A 20,769-nucleotide genomic window follows, 5' to 3' on the forward strand; every position below is an offset into this window, starting at 1 on the left:
GCGCTGCGGACCCGCTTCTGATGCGAAACTGCGCCGTGTGCATTCACCGAGAATAACATCGCCCTGCTGGGCTTATCTGAGCGGAGAACGGTACCGAGCCCCCAGCATTCAAGAATGCGGGTTCATCCGTCCACCTGTGCATTCATTCATTATCTAGTGAAGCACGCAATAACAACTCAAACATATAGATAATAATAACAGTATTGATTATAGATAGATAGATATAATCAATGCTACAGTCTGTGTTTGCAGAGTTTGGGACGCCGCCTGTCTGCCGATCAAATTTGGTCAGCTGGGCACACGGCTACCTTTAAGACGGAGACCCCCAGCTGCTCCGGACTGCCTCCGCTAACCAATCAGCTGCGGCCAGTGTGGGAATCCCAGCGATCCGATTGGCCAGCTCAGGAGCGCAGAGGCGAGCGTAAGCCCGCCTCCTTGCTGCTGGCTCTGTTTTCTGAAGGCAAATTGGGATTTTTTTAATGTTTGTTTTTTGTTTGTTTTTTTTTTTCTTTTAAAAGCCTGCTTTCTGACAATATGGGTTCCAACCAACACTGCGGAGCTGCTTAGTTATTATTATTATTATTATTATTATTATTATTATTATTATTATAAATCAAATATCAATTATATGCACATTGATATAGATTTTTTAAACCCTGCAAAAGAAATTAAAGCAACGAAAATGAGTGGCGGAGTGTATGGCGGAGGTAAGCGAGATTCTATATTATAATACGAAATAGCACAGCCTGCATATATATAGACACACGCACACACTAGAATGCCAGTGGCTAATTAAGCAGCGGGTGCACTATTAATTCAGCAAATATTTATGCTTGCTTAAAAAGACACGCGTTTTACGGTAGCAATGCGCGGTGCGTGGAAACGCCATTCACACCGTGCCTTGAATTTCCACTCGCGCATGCGCACTGATCGGTTGCGTTCATTCGCTCCGTCACGAGGTGTGATCTCGGATATATTTAAAAGGAGGGCCACTTGAACCCCTGCAATTTACACACAGATAAGAAACGGCAGGCCCCAGAGCACGTGTCGTTGGGGGTCGCGCTGATGGGTTGCTCTCTGGGTTTGGTTGCAGATGAAGTGGGCGCGCTGGTCTTCGATATCGGCTCCTTCTCCGTGCGGGCGGGCTATGCAGGTGAAGACTGCCCCAAGGTAAGCAGCTGCTCTTTCACCATCCTGTACTTGACAGCAAAACCCCAACCCCATCTCGCCTCAGAACAGCTCTGCCCCCCGAACAGACCGCGTTGTTTGTTTGTTTGTTCCTCACCAGGCGGATTTCCCGACCACGGTGGGCGTGCTGGTTCAGGACGACGTTGCCATGGAAATGGACGGAGACAAGGAGAAAAAAATCGGGAAGAGCTACTTCATCGACACCAACTCCCTGCACGTGCCGAGAGAGAGCATGGAGACCATGTCTCCTCTCAAGAACGGGATGAGTCAGTTTCTGTAACCGAAATGCCTCCTGTGCACGTACATGGCTCACACACACCGTGCCTTGCAAAAGTATTCAGACCCTCCCTCTGGTGTCCCGTTTTTGTAAAATTACAAAATGATGCATACGCATTTTTTTAAAGCTCGATATTTTTATTCAAAACCTGATTGGGTGGAAGCACCCCTGGCAGCGGCTACAGCCGCAGTTCTGTTTGGGCAAGCCTCTACCAGCTTCGCGCGCAGGCTTGTGCCCGTTCTTCGTGGCGGATTGGCTCAAGCGCTCTCAAGCTGCGTGGGGATTGCTTACGGACGGCAGTTTCGAAGTCTTCCCACGGATTCAAAGCAGGGCTTTGACTGGGCCACTCAAGGACATTCACTTTCTTATTCTTAAATCGCTCCAGTGTAGCTCTGGCCCTGTGCTTTGGATCATTGTCCTGCTGAAAGGTGATTTTTCGCCCCAGTTGTAAGTCTTTAGCAGAGTGAAACAGGTTTCCCCTTTTAGTATTTGCCTGTACTTTGCTCCGTCAATTTTTCCTTCATTCCTAACAAGCTTTCCAGTCCCTGCTGAGGAGAAGCATCCCCACAGCATGATGCTGCCACCACCATGCTTGACTGTAGGGATGGGGTTGACTGGGAGATGTGCTGTGTTGGGTCTGCGCCAAATGCAACGCTTGGCATTTAGACCAAAAAGTTCCGGTTTGGTCTCGTCTGACCGCAACACCTTTTGCCACATTCCTGCAGGATTGCTCGGGTGCCCATGTGGGCTTTGAGATGGCTTCTTTGTAGTAACAGATTCCTTCTTGCCACCCTGCCATACGGGCTACTTTTGTGAAGAGTTCAGGGTATTGTGAACCGATGCACGTTTTCTCCCATCTTCCACTCTGTAGCGCTTTCAAAGTTGTCGATGGCCTCACAGTGGCATCCCTCACCAGTTTCCTCCTTGCCCGGCTGCTCAGTTTGGAGGGATGGCCTGATCTAGGCAGTGTCTGGGTGGTGCAATACACCTTCCATTTCTTGATATTTACAGGCTTCGATATTTTTTTTTGTACCCTTCTCCTGATCTGTGCTTTTCAGTGACTTTATCCCTGACTCGCTTTGAAAGCTGCTTGGTCTTCATGGTTGAGTCTTTGCTTGAAATGCACTACCTGACCAAGGAACCTCACAGAGACAGGTGTTGTAATTCTGAAATTGTGAGAACCACCAATATTGCAGACAGACAGAGGCCGTTCAGCTAACTCGTTAAGATTGTGGCTCGTTAAGATTCTGTTAGTTTAGGTTTTGGGTTTGAATACTTATGCAATCCTGACTTTTTCCATTTTTATTTCACATGAATTATCTATTTGCTTGTTTTTGCTGTGAATGTGTGGAATAGCTTGTGTATAACCCACATCTTCCTCCTTCAAAGTCTCAAGCTTTAAAGCAAGGCGCTGTACACACACACACACAATAAAAAAATAAACTATATGAACATAAATTAGATCTTTTATATAACATCATCTAAGGGAAAGACTGGTTTAAATTCACCCGCCTGTGGGTTTAATTACCCCGTGGAGAGGTAACACTGATTCCAGTGCTTCTGTCTAACAAACCGCGTGGAATCCACGTGGCTCACTTGTGAAGGCCCACGTGGGTTCTTGTTTGGTGTTTTCTTGCAGTTCAAGACTGGGATTGCTTCCAGTCCATCCTGGATCACACATACAGCAAGCACATGAAATCGGACCCTCACCTGCACCCGGTCCTAATGTCAGAGGCCCCTGTAAGTACTGTCCTGGGACCCTCAGATTTCTCATTCATTCGTTAACGAGTCGTTCAGCTGCTTTTATCCAGAGCGACTCGCAGAGACTAGGGGGGTGAACTCTGCATCACCAACAACTGCTGCTGCTGCTGCAGAGTCTCTTCCAATAGGACCTCGTTTGCTTTACATCTGAAGGACGGAGCACAAGGAGGTTCAGTGACTCGCTCAGGGTCACACACACACACACACACACACACACACACACACACACAGAGAGGCACCTAATCGTTCGGCGCCCGTTATGTTTTTACTTTCAAACTGCTAACATTTATGAGGGGTGGAAATGAGACTCCTGTTGCACAGCGGTGTCATCCAGTCCAGGTTTTACTACCAGCTTGATCAGCCCCCAGTGTGTCTAGGCAACAAGCTCAGGTGTGTCTTACTATTAAACTCCCAGTGAAACCAGGAATGGATCAAACCGCTCTGCAACGGGAGTCTAACTTTCCACCTCCATTGATTATCCCGTATCACAGAACTCCACCTAATTTTAGTGTTACTGCAAAAATAAAAAAAAAACTGCAAAACGCAAACGCATCAAGCTGCACAGACACCCGAATTATTATTTTTTCTAATTTCCATGACACGACATAGGAAGTGCAGCTGTAGTGAGAGAAGTAAGGCATGAAAATGAAGAACTTTCTTTACTTCAGTGCACTGTCTGATATCATGACAAAAAAAAAAAAAAAAAAAAAAAAAAGGACTTGAAATATCGAGAGCAGCCGTTAACCGAACCCGCGCTGTCGGTACTGACCGGCTTCGTCACTCACAGCCTCATGTGTTGTTGTTTTTTGTTTTTTTGTTTTTTTTAACCTTGTTGGGTTTACCGCCCCCTGGTGGCGATTTCCAGTGGAACACCCGAGCCAAACGAGAGAGGCTGACTGAACTGATGTTCGAACACTACAACATCCCAGCCTTCTTCCTGTGTAAAACAGCCGTTCTCACTGCGTATCCTTCAGGAAAACCAGGCCACAAGCATCCTTAGGGTTAGGGTTAGCAAAGTGTAATAAAGCACAGTGATAGCATTGTAAAGCACAGAGAGGTCTGGTAAAGCATAGGGAAGCATTGTAAAGCACAGAGAGGTGTGGTAAAGCATAGGGAAGCATTGTAAAGCACAGAGAGGTGTGGTAAAGCATAGGAAGCATTGTAAAGCACAGAGAGTAAAGCATAGGGAAGCATTGTAAAGCACAGAGAGGTCTGGTAAAGCATAGGGAAGCATTGTAAAGCACAGAGAGGTCTGGTAAAGCATAGGGAAGCATTGTAAAGCACAGAGAGGTCTGGTAAAGCACAGGGAAGCATTGTAAAGCACAGAGAGGTCTGGTAAAGCACAGGGAAGCATTGTAAAGCACAGAGAGGTCTGGTAAAGCACAGGGAAGCATTGTAAAGCACAGAGAGGCTTGGTAAAGCACAGGGAAGCATTGTAAAGCACAGAGAGGTCTGGTAAAGCATAGGGAAGCATTGTAAAGCACAGAGAGGTCTGGTAAAGCATAGGGAAGCATTGTAAAGCACAGAGAGGTGTGGTAAAGCATAGAGAAGCATTGTAAAGCACAGAGAGGTCTGGTAAAGCATAGGGAAGCATTGTAAAGCACAGAGAGGTGTGGTAAAGCATAGGGAAGCATTGTAAAGCACAGAGAGGTCTGGTAAAGCATAGGGAAGCATTGTAAAGCACAGAGAGGTCTGGTAAAGCATAGGGAAGCATTGTAAAGCACAGAGAGGTCTGGTAAAGCATAGGGAAGCATTGTAAAAGCACAGAGAGGTCTGGTAAAGCATAGGGAAGCATTGTAAAGCACAGAGAGGTGTGCTAAAGCATAGGGAAGCATTGTAAAGCACAGAGAGGTCTGGTAAAGCATAGGGAAGCATTGTAAAGCACAGAGAGGTCTGGTAAAGCATAGGGAAGCATTGTAAAGCACAGAGAGGTCTGGTAAAGCATAGGGAAGCATTGTAAAGCACAGAGAGGTGTGGTAAAGCATAGGGAAGCATTGTAAAGCACAGAGAGGTCTGGTAAAGCACAGGAAGTGTTAAGATTATGGTTTAGACCATTTAAAATAGCTCTGTCTGTCTGTCTGTGTGTCCGTCTGTCTGTTACTCTGTTTTCTTTCACTGCTCGTCCAGTTTTGCCAATGGCCGCGCCACGGGGCTGGTCCTGGACAGCGGTGCCACGCACACCACGGCCATCCCGGTGCATGATGGGTACGTCCTACAGCAAGGTAAGCAAGCCCCGCCCCCCACCCCCTTAAACTTTAAATTGGGGAGACATCACGGGTAGAAATAATTCGGCACAAAAAAAAAAAAAAATCTATATAGTTTTTAATTAAAAAAAAAAATAATAATAAATTGATTCGACGGTTCTTTTTGATTTTTATTTCTTTATTTCTTGATTTATTTTACAGGCATTGTCAAGTCACCTCTGGCAGGGGACTTCATCTCAATGCAGTGCCGGGAGCTCTTTCAGGAAATGAATATCGATATCGTTCCTCCATACATGATCGCATCTAAGGCAAGCAGCACCCAACACGGGCCCTCTTATTAGTATTAGTATCGATTTAACAGACCCCTTTACCCCAGGAGACTCACACAGGTGTCACAGGGCAGCGCAGGGTTACAATGCAAGCTTCATATTGAAACACAGTGTAGTTTACACTCAGTGCAAATAATAACACTGCTAGAATATGAACTGGGATGCCGTGTATAATAATAACACTGCTAGAATATGAACTGGGATGCCGTGTATAATAATAACACTGCTAGAATATGAACTGGGATGCCGTGTATAATAATAACACTGCTAGAATATGAACTGGGATGCCGTGTATAATAATAACACTGCTAGAATATGAACTGGGATGCCGTGTATAATAATAACACTGCTAGAATATGAACTGGGATGCTGTGTATAATAATAACACTGCTAGAATACAATGAACTGGGATGCTGTGTATAATAATAACACTGCTAGAATATGAACTGGGATGCTGTGTATAATAATAACACTGCTAGAATATGAACTGGGATGCTGTGTATAATAATAACACTGCTAGAATATGAACTGGGATGAACTGGGATGTGTATATATAATAACACTGCTAGAATATGAACTGGGATGCTGTGTATAATAATAACACTGCTAGAATAATAGAACTGGGATGCTGTGTATAATAATAACACTGCTAGAATATGAACTGGGATGCCGTGTATAATAATAACACTGCTAGAATATGAACTGGGATGCCGTGTATAATAATAACACTGCTAGAATATGAACTGGGATGCCGTGTATAATAATAACACTGCTAGAATATGAACTGGGATGCCGTGTATAATAATAACACTGCTAGAATATGAACTGGGATGCCGTGTATAATAATAACACTGCTAGAATATGAACTGGGATGCCGTGTATAATAATAACACTGCTAGAATATGAACTGGGATGCCGTGTATAATAATAACACTGCTAGAATATGAACTGGGATGCCGTGTATAATAATAACACTGCTAGAATATGAACTAATATGCACTGTGTATAATATGCCGTGTATAACACTGCTAGAATATGAACTGGGATGCCGTGTATAATAATAACACTGCTAGAATATGAACTGGGATGCCGTGTATAATAATAACACTGCTAGAATATGAACTGGGATGCCGTGTATAATAATAACACTGCTAGAATATGAACTGGGATGCCGTGTATAATAATAACACTGCTAGAATATGAACTGGGATGCCGTGTATAATAATAACACTGCTAGAATATGAACTGGGATGCCGTGTATAATAATAACACTGCTAGAATATGAACTGGGATGCCGTGTATAATAATAACACTGCTAGAATATGAACTGGGATGCCGTGTATAATAATAACACTGCTAGAATATGAACTGGGATGCCGTGTATAATAATAACACTGCTAGAATATGAACTGGGATGCTGTGTATAATAATAACACTGCTAGAATATGAACTGGGATGCTGTGTATAATAATAACACTGCTAGAATATGAACTGGGATGCTGTGTATAATAATGCTAGAATATGAACTGGGATGCCGTGTATAATAATAACACTGCTAGAATATGAACTGGGATGCTGTGTATAATAATAACACTGCTAGAATATGAACTGGGATGCCGTGTATAATAATAACACTGCTAGAATATGAACTGGGATGCCGGATGCTGCTAGAATATGAACTGGGATGTATATAATAATAACACTGCTAGAATATGAACTGGGATGCTGTGTATAATAATAACACTGCTAGAATATGAACTGGGATGCTGTGTATAATAATAACACTGCTAGAATATGAACTGGGATGCTGTGTATTATAATAACACTGCTAGAATATGAACTGGGATGCTGTGTATAATAATAACACTGCTAGAATATGAACTGGGATGCCGTGTATAATAATAACACTGCTAGAATATGAACTGGGATGCTGTGTATAATAATAACACTGCTAGAATATGAACTGGGATGCCGTGTATAATAATAACACTGCTAGAATATGAACTGGGATGCCGTGTATAATAATAACACTGCTAGAATATGAACTGGGATGCCGTGTATAATAATAACACTGCTAGAATATGAACTGGGATGCCGTGTATAATAATAACACTGCTAGAATATGAACTGGGATGCCGTGTATAATAATAACACTGCTAGAATATGAACTGGGATGCTGTGTATAATAATAACACTGCTAGAATATGAACTGGGATGCCGTGTATAATAATAACACTGCTAGAATATGAACTGGGATGCCGTGTATAATAATAACACTGCTAGAATATGAACTGGGATGCCGTGTATAATAATAACACTGCTAGAATATGAACTGGGATGCCGTGTATAATAATAACACTGCTAGAATATGAACTGGGATGCCGTGTATAATAATAACACTGCTAGAATATGAACTGGGATGCCGTGTATAATAATAACACTGCTAGAATATGAACTGGGATGCCGTGTATAATAATAACACTGCTAGAATATGAACTGGGATGCCGTGTATAATAATAACACTGCTAGAATATGAACTGGGATGCCGTGTATAATAATAACACTGCTAGAATATGAACTGGGATGCCGTGTATAATAATAACACTGCTAGAATATGAACTGGGATGCCGTGTATAATAATAACACTGCTAGAATATGAACTGGGATGAACTAATAACACTGGATGAACTGTGTGTATAATAATAACACTGCTAGAATATGAACTGGGATGCCGTGTATAATAATAACACTGCTAGAATATGAACTGGGATGCTGTGTATAATAATAACACTGCTAGAATATGAACTGGGATGCTGTGTATAATAATAACACTGCTAGAATATGAACTGGGATGCCGTGTATAATAATAACACTGCTAGAATATGAACTGGGATGCCGTGTATAATAATAACACTGCTAGAATATGAACTGGGATGCCGTGTATAATAATAACACTGCTAGAATATGAACTGGGATGCCGTGTATAATAATAACACTGCTAGAATATGAACTGGGATGCTGTGTATAATAATAACACTGCTAGAATATGAACTGGGATGCTGTGTATAATAATAACACTGCTAGAATATGAACTGGGATGCCGTGTATAATAATAACACTGCTAGAATATGAACTGGGATGCTGTGTATAATAATAACACTGCTAGAATGAACTGGGATGCCGTGTATAATAATAACACTGCTAGAATATGAACTGGGATGCCGTGTATAATAATAACACTGCTAGAATATGAACTGGGATGCCGTGTATAATAATAACACTGCTAGAATATATGAACTGGGATGCCGTGTATAATAATAACACTGCTAGAATATGAACTGGGATGCCGTGTATGAATAATAACACTGCTAGAATATGAACTGGGATGCTGTGTATAATAATAACACTGCTAGAATATGAACTGGGATGCCGTGTATAATAATAACACTGCTAGAATATGAACTAGAATAATAACACTGCTAGAATATGAACTGGGATGCCGTGTATAATAATAACACTGCTAGAATATGAACTGGGATGCCGTGTATAATAATAACACTGCTAGAATATGAACTGGGATGCTGTGTATAATAATAACACTGCTAGAATATGAACTGGGATGCCGTGTATAATAATAACACTGCTAGAATATGAACTGGGATGCTGTGTATAATAATAACACTGCTAGAATATGAACTGGGATGCCGTGTATACACTGCTAGAATATGAACTGGGATGCCGTGTATAATAATAACACTGCTAGAATATGAACTGGGATGCCGTGTATAATAATAACACTGCTAGAATATGAACTGGGATGCCGTGTATAATAATAACACTGCTAGAATATGAACTGGGATGCTGTGTATAATAATAACACTGCTAGAATATGAACTGGGATGCTGTGTATAATAATAACACTGCTAGAATATGAACTGGGATGCCGTGTATAATAATAACACTGCTAGAATATGAACTGGGATGCTGTATAATATGAACTGCTAGAATATGAACTAACACTGCTAGAATAATGCTAAATATGAACTGGGATGCCGTGTATAATAATAACACTGCTAGGGATGCCGTGTATAATAATAACACTGCTAGAATATGAACTGGGATGCCGTGTATAATAATAACACTGCTAGAATATGAACTGGGATGCCGTGTATTATAATAACACTGCTAGAATATGAACTGGGATGCCGTGTATTATAATAACACTGCTAGAATATGAACTGGGATGCCATGTAGAATAATAACACTGTTAGAATTGAACTGGGATTTTTATTTTAGGAACTTGTCCGAGAGGGGGCGCCACCGAGCTGGAAAAAGAAAGAGAAATTGCCACCGGTCACCAAGTCCTGGCATAACTACATGTGCAACGTAGGACTGTGTAGAGAGAGCGAGAGAGAGAGAGAGAGAGAGAGAGAGAGAGAGAGAGAGAGAGAGAGAGAGAGAGAGAGAGTGAGAGAGCGAGGGGCTGCAGTGTGGAAGGCAGTGGGTTTGAGGAGCTCAGTGGTTAGAGTAAAGAAAGCGCCGTGGGCTGCAGTGTGGAAGGCAGTGGGTTTGAGGAGCTCAGTGGTTAGATCAAGAAAGCGCTGGGCTGCAGTGTGGAAGGCAGTGGGTTTGAGGAGCTCAGTGGTTAGATAAAGAAAGCGCTGGGCTGCAGTGTGGAAGGCAGTGGGTTTGAGGAGCTCAGTGGTTAGATCAAGAAAGCGCTGGGCTGCAGTGTGGAAGGCAGTGGGTTTGAGGAGCTCAGTGGTTTGAGCAGCTCAGTGGTTAGGGTGCCGGACTGCAGTGTGGAAGGCAGTGGGAGGGTGGTGTGTAATGTCTGTGTTTCGTCTCCAGGAGGTGTTCCAGGATTTCCAGGCCTCGGTTCTGCAGGTATCGGACTCCCCCTATGATGAACAGTGAGTGCTCCACACTACGCCGCATCCCTGACCGTCCCTAACCCTGCCTTTACCCAGCTCTGAGCCTGTCAGGAGAGTCCGGACAGCTAGCCTCACTACTCAAACCACGCCATGTTGCAGTGTGACCCTTCAACTCTGCCAGCCCCGCCCACTCCACACACACACACACACACACACACACACACACACACACACACACACACATAGATATAGATACATATAGCTGCATATTGAAAGCTGATTGTGGAATTGTTACCTGATCGGAACAGAACAGAAGAAGCCAGTTACGAAAAGATTTAGAGAAGTTTTGTTCCGATCTCCATCGTGCTCAGCTCTCTCTGTCTCCTCTCCTCTCTCTCCTCTCTCTCCCTCTCCTCACCCCTCTCCTCTCCCTCTCTCTCATCTCTCCCCTCTCCTCTCGCTCTCTCTATCCTCTCTCTTCTCTCCCTGCTCCCTCTTTCTCTCCTCTCCTCTCTGTCTCTCCTCTCTCTCCTCTCTCTCTCTCTCCTCTCCTCACCCCTCTCCTCTCGCTCCCTCTCCTCTCCTCTCTCTCTCTCTCCTCTCTCTTTATCTCTCAGGGTCGCCGCTCAGATGCCAACTCTTCACTTCGAGATGCCCAGTGGCTTCACCTCGGACTACGGAGCGGAGAGGCTGCGGATTCCGGAGGGGTTGTTCGACCCCTCCAACGTGAAGGTCAGTCGCTCTGCCCCCCCTTCCTTCCCCCCCCCTCCTCCTCCGCGGCAGCAGGGGGCGCTGTGCTGACTGGCTGTGTCTTCTTCACTCACAGGGGCTGTCTGGGAACACCATGCTGGGGGCGGGACACGTTGTGACCACCAGCATCGGGATGTGTGACATCGACATCCGGCCCGTGAGTATTCTGGGTCAGAGAGACATGCAGAGGGGGCAGCAGAGGGGGCAGGGTCAGGCGGGTCCAGGGTGAGAGACGGGGGCGGGGCCAGGGTGAGCCCCGGGGGCGGGGCCGGCGGGGGGCCAGGGTCAGCGGTGGCAAGCTGAGTTCCATGGTTCGTATCTCCCGCTGTCTGATTCAGTCAGACTTCTTGATACAATGAAAACAACACAAGGGGCTGCTGTTACAAATATGTGAGCATGTGTGTGTGTCTCTCTCTCCGTGTCTCCGCAGGGTCTCTATGGCAGTGTCATCGTCACCGGGGGCAACACTCTCCTGCAGGGGTTCACTGACCGGCTGACTCGGGAACTGTCACAGAAAACCCCCCCAGTACGACTGGACACAGTAATATTGTATCAGACTGGACACAGTAATATTGTATCAGACTGGGCACAGTAATATTGTATCAGACTGGGCACAGTAATATTGTATCAGACTGGGCACAGTAATATTGTATCAGACTGGACACAGTAATATTGTATCAGACTGGGCACAGTAATATTGTATCAGACTGGGCACAGTAATATTGTATCAGACTGGACACAGTAATATTGTATCAGACTGGACACAGTAATATTGTATCAGACTGGGCACAGTAATATTGTATCAGACTGCACAGTAATATTGTATTTGGGCACAGTAATATTGTATTTTCTTATTACATGTGTATTCTGCATCTTGTAAAGCGCTTTGTGATGGTGTTCTGCTATGAAAGGCTCTATATAAAATAACGACTGATTGATTGATATTTTGAACAGTAACAACAGTGCTATTACAATACAATAAATGCAATACCGTCTCTCACTGTCCCTCTCCCCCTCTCCCTCTCTCCTCTCCTGTAGAGTATGCGTCTCAAGCTGATTGCCAGTAACAGCTCTGTGGAGCGTCGCTTCAGTCCCTGGATAGGAGGCTCCATCCTGGCTTCACTGGTGAGGGTCTGACAGGCTGGCTCTCACTCTGTCAGCCTGGTGGGATCCTGGTTCTCCTTGGACAGAGAATTGACAGACTGGACAGCGCTGCTTCTGAATACTCTGTGATTATATATATATATATATATATATATATATATATATATATATATATATAGGGACGCAGCGTGGTCCCGTGGTTAAAGTCCAGGGCTGATGCCCGGTTCAAATCCCTCCTCTGCCACTGACTGGGTCGCTGTGTGTGACCCTGAGCGAGTCTCTTCACCTCCTTGTGCTCAGTGGATGAGATGTTAAATCAATCTCCTATTGGAAGTGACTCTGCATATAATGCACAGTTCACAGCCTGCCTCTGTAAAGCGCTTTGTGATGGAGGTCCACTGTGAAAGGCGCTATATAAAGTTAAAGCTCGCTCGGTCTCTCTCTCTCTCTCTCTCTCTCTCTCTCTCTCTCTCTCTCTCTATATATATATATATATATAATTTTATTAATTTCTTCAATACACGTTTCATTTGAAGAGTGTGTATCACAGCCCCGACCCGATCTGTATTTATTAAATTCTATTTCTGTGTGTGTTGTTGTTTTTTGTTTCCGTAGGGCACGTTTCAGCAGATGTGGATTTCGAAGCAGGAGTACGAGGAGGGGGGCAAGCAGAGCGTGGAGAGGAAGTGTCCCTGAGTCACACAGCCGACCCGGGGCCGAGACCGAAACAAACCCCCCCCCACGTCTCCGACACGCGTTCCCCGAGCTCCGAGCGGGCCGGGCTGGGCTTGTGTAACGGTTAAAAAAAATAATAATAATAAATAAAATAACTTGTTGAACGCTAGGAACAAAATAAAAACATTTTTAAAACTGCAGCTTTATTCATGCAATCGCTTAAAAAAAAAATACGCGTTTAACAATTTCCCTAAGCCGTTACACAGCCTAAAACTGCTTTATTTTTGAACTGCAAAAACTGATGTAAAATTAGTACTAGATGTGCCATAACAAACCATAGTAAAAGCGTGTTATTTCTGCGGTATTTGCGACATCTAGTGGACAGGTGATGCAATTACATCTCGTCATTTAGATTTAGTGGTACCACGTCGTGACAGCAACTGTATCGTTATGTTATTTATTTTTAAAAAAAAAACTTTTAGTGTTTGTGTATCTTCACGCATATACGGTACAATGTGAGATAATGAAGTGTTTACTTGCCTTACGTTTAGCATGCATTTGGACTGTGAAAAAGGCTGAACCAGTAAAGCTAAGACGGTACAGGTTTTACAGTGGAGAGCGCTGATTTGGCGCCCTCTAGCGGCTGTGCCGCGCTGTGTCGGGGGGTCGCTGTGTGGTTCATTGCATGCGTAACGCTGAGATTTCAGACTGCTTTGACTAGCATGCCAGCCCAGTAAATAAACGTACGATTTATTATTCCTCCTGTGTGTTGAGTCCTTCCTTTGTTTCGCTGAACTGCAAAGTGCGGTCTTTCTTTATTTTTGTAAGAACAACTCCTTTTTAAAACAAACAAACAAACACAAGTTTCATTTTTCCATATTTGAAAAAAGTGAATCAAAAAGAAAAAAGCGGTCCTGTAGATCCATACAAATATGAATAATTGATTTTTAATAATGATAAATCAACACTCTCAGGGCGTTTCGGTGTGCAAGTCCTTCTTCAGCTGGAGGGAGGCAAAAAAAAAAAAATCTTAAAATTTTTTTTTTAAAAATGACGACATCGGCGGTGGTGTGAATGACGTCATAGCCGCACGCACGTCACTGCAGGCCGCTTGCACGAACAAAACACGATCAGAATGCATTGAGATTAGAACAGCCTCAGGCTAGCGATAAAACAAACAAACAAATACATAAATAAATAAATAAAACCGAGCTTTATAAACTCGATTCATTGCCTGCAGAACAGAGAGGCGACCCAAGGACTGAGACCGCAAATACACAGGTAAGAAAAACAAATTAACAGTCTTTACCTCGAGTAAGCCACTTTTTAAAGTGTAGTGCTGTACTATTGAAATTAGATACTTTTGCGCACATGTGTGTTGCTTCCTTCCCCTCGCCCCCCCTGATTAATTGGGGGTTGGGAATCAGACTCCTATTCCACAGCAGTGTCACCCAGTCCAGGTTTTACTAACAGCTTGATCAGCCCCCAGTGTGTCTAGGTAACAAGCTCAGGTGTGTCTTATTATTAAACTCACAGTGAAACCAGGACTGGATCACACTGCTGTGCAGCGGGAGTCTGATTACAGTCCCTGCTACTGCCCTCACCCTCAACCCCGCCACCTTCTGCAATCAAGCGATTTCTGCTTATTGATTGCAGTGGTTTGGTATTGTATCGTAAACCACCACCATAGGGCGCCAATGCCCTCCAAAACCACTGTTTCTTTATTTATTGATCTATGTATTTATTTGAGTGTGTGTGTGTGTGTGTATATACACACTATATATATATATATATATATATATATATATATATATATATATATATATATATATATATATATATAATTATACCAATTTAATCCCCTTTTATCCATCTTAAACGTAGGGGGAAAATTACTGAATTGTGTAAAAAAATCTCTTAACGTTAGAGATAACTGAGAGTAGAGAAATGTGAAAAAAAACAATAAAAGTTTACACTTTTTTTTGTTATTTTATTTCTGTTCGTTTTGTCTTGGATAGTGGTTACAAAATAAATGTTTTGGTGTGTAAATGTATAGGACTATAATAATAATAATCTAAAATTATTATTATTATTATTATTATTATTATTATTATTATTATTATTATTAATAATAATAATAATTTTAAATACAAGAGCTAGATTGAAAATACTTACAAGCCTCGTTTAGCAAATGTACAGAATTCACATTGAGATACATGCCTGGGTCAGAATGCATTAATTATGTCCAGTTAGATACATAATCTGTGCGCTCGAGCAGCGGGCCTGTTCGCCATTATCAATCATTTACGCTAGAGAAAAAAATGCAACGCATTTCCCATCGTTTTCACCTGGGTTTCCGTGGTAACTAATTTACCAGAACCTCGCTGTGCTTCCCAATGCTCCCCTGTGCTTCACCTCGCTTTCGCTGTGCTTCTACTGGGGGAAACTTTTCTGAAGGCCCAGCGCAGGGGCTCGGCACGATGGCTCAGCCCGAAACCCTGCACGCTGTTTTGTCCTGTAATACCTCGCTGGATGATAAATTCCGTACCCCGGCCTCCGTTCTCAGCGTTTATGGGGGTTTGATGCTCTTTGGTATTGATGTGACCCCCCCCCCTCCCTCCCCCCCATTTTGAGATCGTTGTTGTCTGTCGCTAAAGGGGATGACATCGGCACTCCCAGCATTGATATCGCCTCTGTCTGCGAAGAGAAACAGGTAGAGTGAATCATTACCCAGGCCTGGCAGGCTCTCTCAGTCCAGCGCAGGGGGAGTGAATCATTACCCAGGCCTGGCAGGCTCTCTCAGTCCAGCGCAGGGGGAGTGAATCATTACCCAGGCCTGGCAGGCTCTCTCAGTCCAGCGCAGGGAGAGTGAATCATTACCCAGGCCTGGCAGGCTCTCTCAGTCCAGCACAGGGAGAGTGAATCATTACCCAGGCCTGGCAGGCTCTCTCAGTCCAGCGCAGGGGGAGTGAATCATTGCCCAGGCCTGGCAGGCTCTCTCAGTCCAGCGCAGGGGGAGTGAATCATTACCCAGGCCTGGCAGGCTCTCTCAGTCCAGCGCAGGGAGAGTGAATCATTACCCAGGCCTGGCAGGCTCTCTCAGTCCAGCGCAGGGAGAGTGAATCATTACCCAGGCCTGGCAGGCTCTCTCAGTCCAGCGCAGGGGGAGTGAATCATTACCCAGGCCTGGCAGGCTCTCTCAGTCCAGCACAGGGAGAGTGAATCATTACCCAGGCCTGGCAGGCACTCTCAGTCCAGCGCAGGGAGAGTGAATCATTACCCAGGCCTGGCAGGCACTCTCAGTCCAGCGCAGGGAGAGTGAATCATTACCTGCCTGGTTATTTCGACCTCATCCTCTCTTCCCGTTCCTGCAGCTTCCTCCTCCGGTCCATCGGGATCTCGTCCAAGTTGATCCCGTGGTTACTGGCCCTGCAGAGACAGAGAGAGGCAGAGAGTTGGAGCCCGTCTCTATCTCCTGCAAAGGCAGACACGAAACACAACTGCGCCTGCTGTGAAGGAGGCTTGAGAAAGGGGGGTACGATACCAGGGGGTTCAAATCCCGGATCAGCCACCGTCTCACTGTGTGTGTGTGTGTGACCCTGAACCTCCTTGTGCCCCGTCCTTCGGACGAGACGTCAAACAAACGAGGTCCTATTGGAAGAGACTCTGCAGCAGCAGCAGCAGTTGTTGATGACGCAGAGTTCACCCCCCCTAGTCTGTGGATAAAAGCGTCTGCTAAATGGCTAATAAATAATAATAATAATAATAATAATAATAATAATAATAATAATAATAATAATAATATGAAACACGCTGATCCTGAAATGAGTTGCTTTCAAAAGGAGAGAAGCTGTCCTTCCCTCACCTTTACAACCAAGCAGCAGCCCTCTTTTCACTGTGGGTACGGCAGGAAACGCGCCGCCGCCGCTCGGTTTGTCAAATCGTCTGCAGTCCTGGCTGCACCTCACTGATAGTGTTATGGTGGGTGTTTCTCATTTTGTTGGTCTTACCCTGGCATGACGTCTGGAGGAGTGGGCAGAGGCTTGGTGAACCCTTCCCTCCCCACGAGCCAGAAGGTTTCTTCAATTCCTTTACCCTGTCGAGAAGAGAAGGCATCAGCATCGCAGTCCCTCGTAAAGGGGTGGGGCTGGGTTGGGGTTGGGGTTGGGGGTATGGTTGGGGTTGGGTTGTGGTTGGGGTTGAGTGGGGTTGTGTTGGGGTTGGGGCTATGGTTGGGTTGGGTTGTGGTTGGGGTTGAGTGGGGTTGTGTTGGGGTTGGGGCTATGGTGTTGGGTTGTGGTTGGGGTTGAGTGGGGTTGTGTTGGGGTTGGGGCTATGGTTGTGTTGGGTTGTGGTTGGGGTTTAGTGGGGTTGTGTTGGGTTGAGTGGGTTTGTGTAGGGTTAGGTGTAGGTTGGTGTTGGGTTGTGGTTGGGGTTGAGTGGGGTTGTGTTGGGGCTGGGGCTATGGTTGGGTTGGGTTGGGTTGAGTGGGTTTGTGTAGGGTTGGGGGTATGGTTGGAGTTGGGTTGGGGTTAGGTGTAGGTTGGGGTTGGGTTGTGGTTGTGGTTGAGTGGGGTTGTGTTGGGGTTGGGGCTATGGTTGGGTTAGGTTGTGGTTGTGGTTAGGTTTGGGTTGGGGGTATGGTTGGGTTGTGGTTGGGGTTGAGTGGGGTTGTGTTGGGGTTGGGGCTATGGTTGGGTTAGGTTGTGGTTGGGGTTAGGTTTGGGTTGGGGGTATGGTTGGGTTGTGGTTTGGGTTGAGTGGGGTTGGGTTGGGGTTGGGGCTATGTTTGGGTTAGGTTGTGGTTGTGGTTGGGGTTAGGTTTGGGTTGGGGGTATGGTTGGGTTGTGGTTGGAGTTGAGTGGGGTTGTGTTGGGGTTAGGGTTGGGTTGGGTTTGAGTTGGGGTTGGGGGTATGTTTGAAGTTTGAAGTTTCTCCTGCAACAATTTGAAGTGGTACCTTTAATTCAGTCATCCCTCTGCTTTCCAGCTTGTACCCCATGTTGAGGCTGCGCAGGATAGTCACTGTGCTCCGATTCACATGAATCCGGTAAGCTGAGGATAGAAAAGGCAGGAAACTATGAGTCATCGGGAATGTGCAGCGGCCAGGAGCTTTACAATGGAAATATGCGTCTGACAACAACAATAAGTGTGTGTATGTGTGTGTGTGTGTGTGTGTGTGTATGTGTGTGTATGAAGACTCTTTAATTGATTTCACTTATATAATACATCATTGCAAGAATTGTGAGACAGCAGGAGAGTCCTGAACTCTGCAGTAGATTTGAAGATTAGTTTATAATTCTGCTGAGAGACTTAAAGGATCTGATGGTGCTGCTCAAGCCATAAACCCTTCAGCCCTGATCCTAACAAGTACACTGCTGACCCTAACAAGCACACACTGACCCTAACAAGCACACACTGACCCTAACAAGCACACTGTTGACCCTAACAAGCACGCACTGACCCCAACAAGCACACTGCTAACCCTAACAAGCACACACTGACCCTAACAAGCAAACTGCTGACCCTAACAAGCATACACTGACCCTAACAAGCACACACTGACCCTAACAAGCACACACTGACCCTAACAAGCAAACTGCTGACCCTAACAAGCACACACTGACCCTAACAAGCAAACTGCTGACCCTAACAAGCACACACTGACCCTAACAAGCACACACTGACCCTAACAAGCACACTGCTGACCCTAACAAGCACACACTGACCCTAACAAGCATACACACACACACAGACACACACACAGCTGTTCCGAGGGATACTCACACAGTCCTGTGGATTCCATCCTGGACGCTGTGTTCACCGTGTCTCCGAAGAGACAGTATCGGGGCATAGTGAGACCAACCACCCCCGCCACACAGGGGCCTGAAGAGAGAGGGGAGGGGATGAGCACCCTACCCCACACCCCTACCTCATACCCCTCCACACCCTCTACCCATCACATCTAGACATTCTTTACATGAAGCCGAGTTGAACACGAAGCCACTTTATCAGGACCAGCAGCGTGAAAGCTGGTTGCAGGAGACCCCTGGGAGACCTAGTTTGAGGTTTGCTGTATCAGACCCGCCACCCGCCCTGTGACAGGGGAGTCCTGATCTAGGAGTATTGGGGACCCGGTCACCTTTGTGCTTAGGTTAAATAGTCCACACTTTCGCACCAACGTCCTCTGGTTCCTCTGCCCCCAAACGACATAGTCTGGGCGGGGCCTGTCCCAGGACTTTGGGCGCAAGGTGGGCGTCTCGTGCGGAGACACAAGGGAGCCGGGGGGGTTGGGGGGGTGTCGGGGGGGGGGGGGGGAATGGGGCTTACGTCAGGCTACGCCTAGAACTGGAACTGAAGCATGTACAAAGGTAGAACTTCCGGAGGCTACGTCACGTCCTACAGGTCCCTGTACAACCTCTAGAGCCGACGCACGCACACTAGGGCAAGGGCCAACCCGTCGGGGCTGCGCTGCGGTGGTACATTCGTCAGTGGCTAGCAGAGATGGACGCACCAAAGTCCCTCCCCCCCCCCCAAGCTCCACAAACGTGTGTGTGTGTGTCTCGCTGAGTTATGGTGTATCTCAGTTTGTCTCAGATTTCCTCTCTTGTTCTCTCCCCCTCTCTCTCTTTCTCTCTCTCTCTCTCTCTCCTCTCACCCCCCCCCCCCCCCCGTACCTTGTAGACGTCGTGCAATCCAATGATGGCGTCGAAGAGAGTGTAGAGGTCATTGAGCAGGTCCACCACCTCGATGGGTTCGCTCAGCGCTGAGATGGTCGTGAAGCCCACGATGTCGCTGAAGTACAGGCTGACCTCCGTGAAATATTCGGGCTCCACAGGGTCCCCGGTCTTCAGAGCCTTAGCAACAGAGCTGAGAGGGGGGAGAGGAGAGAGGGGGAGAGAGAAGGAAAAGAGAGGGGGGAGTGATGGGGGGAGAGAGAGGGGGAGAGAGATAGGGAGAGAGAGGGGGAGAGAGAAGGAGAGGAGAGAGAGAGAGAGAGAGAGGGAAAGAGATGAGAGAGAGAGAAGGAGAACTTCCTCTCTTTCTCTACTTACCTCATCGTCGCATCTTTACATTTCTCCCCCTCTCTCTCTCTGTCAGAGACAGTCAAAAGAGTTAAGATTAACGTACAAGCTATTGCATAACAAACATAGAATCAGATTCTCACTCAGAGTCACATACACCCACAGGGTACAACCAGACGAACAGAGTGTGTCTCAGTGTGTCTCATTGTGTGCCTCAGTGTGTCTCAGTGTGCCTCAGTGTATCTCAGTGTCTCGCTGGGTCTCTTGCAGACTCACGCTGGCAGCATCTGAGTTAGCAGCCTGTCTGTCTTCTGCTTCTCCACCTCCAACTCCTCGGTGCGCTCCCTGATCAGATCCTCCAGGTTGCTCGAGTATTGCTCCAGCATCCTCAGCATTGAGTCGATGATGTTCGTCTTCTTGCCCTTGTTAATGTTCTTAAACTGCAAGGCGAGAGGGGCGTGCAGAATCCCCGTTCCGCTCTCCCCGCACCAGTACCCCGCACACCGCAAGGGGGGGGGGGGGGGGGGGGGGGGGGGGGGGGCGTTTACCAGCTCCCTTAGTGGTGACGAACAGTCCCGCCCCG

At 45.9% G+C, this 20,769-nt stretch overlaps 2 protein-coding genes across 3 annotated transcripts in view; one reads left to right on the plus strand and one right to left on the minus strand.

Annotated features, from left to right (window-relative positions):
- The first annotated feature begins 8 nt into the window (after positions 1 to 8).
- actl6b (actin-like 6B) lies at positions 9 to 13,921 on the plus strand. 2 transcript variants are annotated; one of them, XM_041237236.1, is made up of 14 exons: positions 9 to 707; positions 1,019 to 1,170; positions 1,289 to 1,454; positions 3,105 to 3,205; positions 4,092 to 4,189; positions 5,354 to 5,448; positions 5,632 to 5,738; positions 10,056 to 10,145; positions 10,611 to 10,672; positions 11,251 to 11,365; positions 11,460 to 11,540; positions 11,814 to 11,909; positions 12,422 to 12,508; positions 13,103 to 13,921. In XM_041237236.1, exons 1-14 carry the CDS (start codon positions 629 to 631, stop codon positions 13,181 to 13,183), a joined length of 1,410 nt encoding a protein of 469 aa, XP_041093170.1. In that variant the 5' UTR covers positions 9 to 628; the 3' UTR covers positions 13,184 to 13,921. The 2 variants fall into 2 exon arrangements, with proteins under 2 accessions (XP_041093170.1, XP_041093171.1); XM_041237237.1 differs by having other exon boundaries at positions 1,094 to 1,170.
- A 1,326-nt stretch (positions 13,922 to 15,247) lies between these two features.
- Positions 15,248 to 20,769, minus strand: part of LOC121305656 (retinal guanylyl cyclase 2-like) — a 15,301-nt gene continuing 9,779 nt past the window's right edge. Inside the window, exons 13-20 of the mRNA XM_041237350.1 lie at positions 20,463 to 20,630; positions 19,839 to 20,031; positions 19,246 to 19,399; positions 18,949 to 19,047; positions 18,122 to 18,216; positions 17,173 to 17,258; positions 16,493 to 16,591; positions 15,248 to 15,859 (exon numbers count right to left, since the gene is read on the minus strand). Coding sequence (XP_041093284.1) covers positions 16,501 to 16,591; positions 17,173 to 17,258; positions 18,122 to 18,216; positions 18,949 to 19,047; positions 19,246 to 19,399; positions 19,839 to 20,031; positions 20,463 to 20,630 — 886 coding nt within the window. The 3' untranslated portion in view covers positions 15,248 to 15,859; positions 16,493 to 16,500. The remainder of the gene's footprint in view (positions 15,860 to 16,492; positions 16,592 to 17,172; positions 17,259 to 18,121; positions 18,217 to 18,948; positions 19,048 to 19,245; positions 19,400 to 19,838; positions 20,032 to 20,462; positions 20,631 to 20,769) is intronic.

This window comes from Polyodon spathula, chromosome 44 (genome assembly GCF_017654505.1).
Source record: "Polyodon spathula isolate WHYD16114869_AA chromosome 44, ASM1765450v1, whole genome shotgun sequence".
NCBI classification, from domain to species: Eukaryota; Metazoa; Chordata; class Actinopteri; order Acipenseriformes; family Polyodontidae; genus Polyodon; species Polyodon spathula.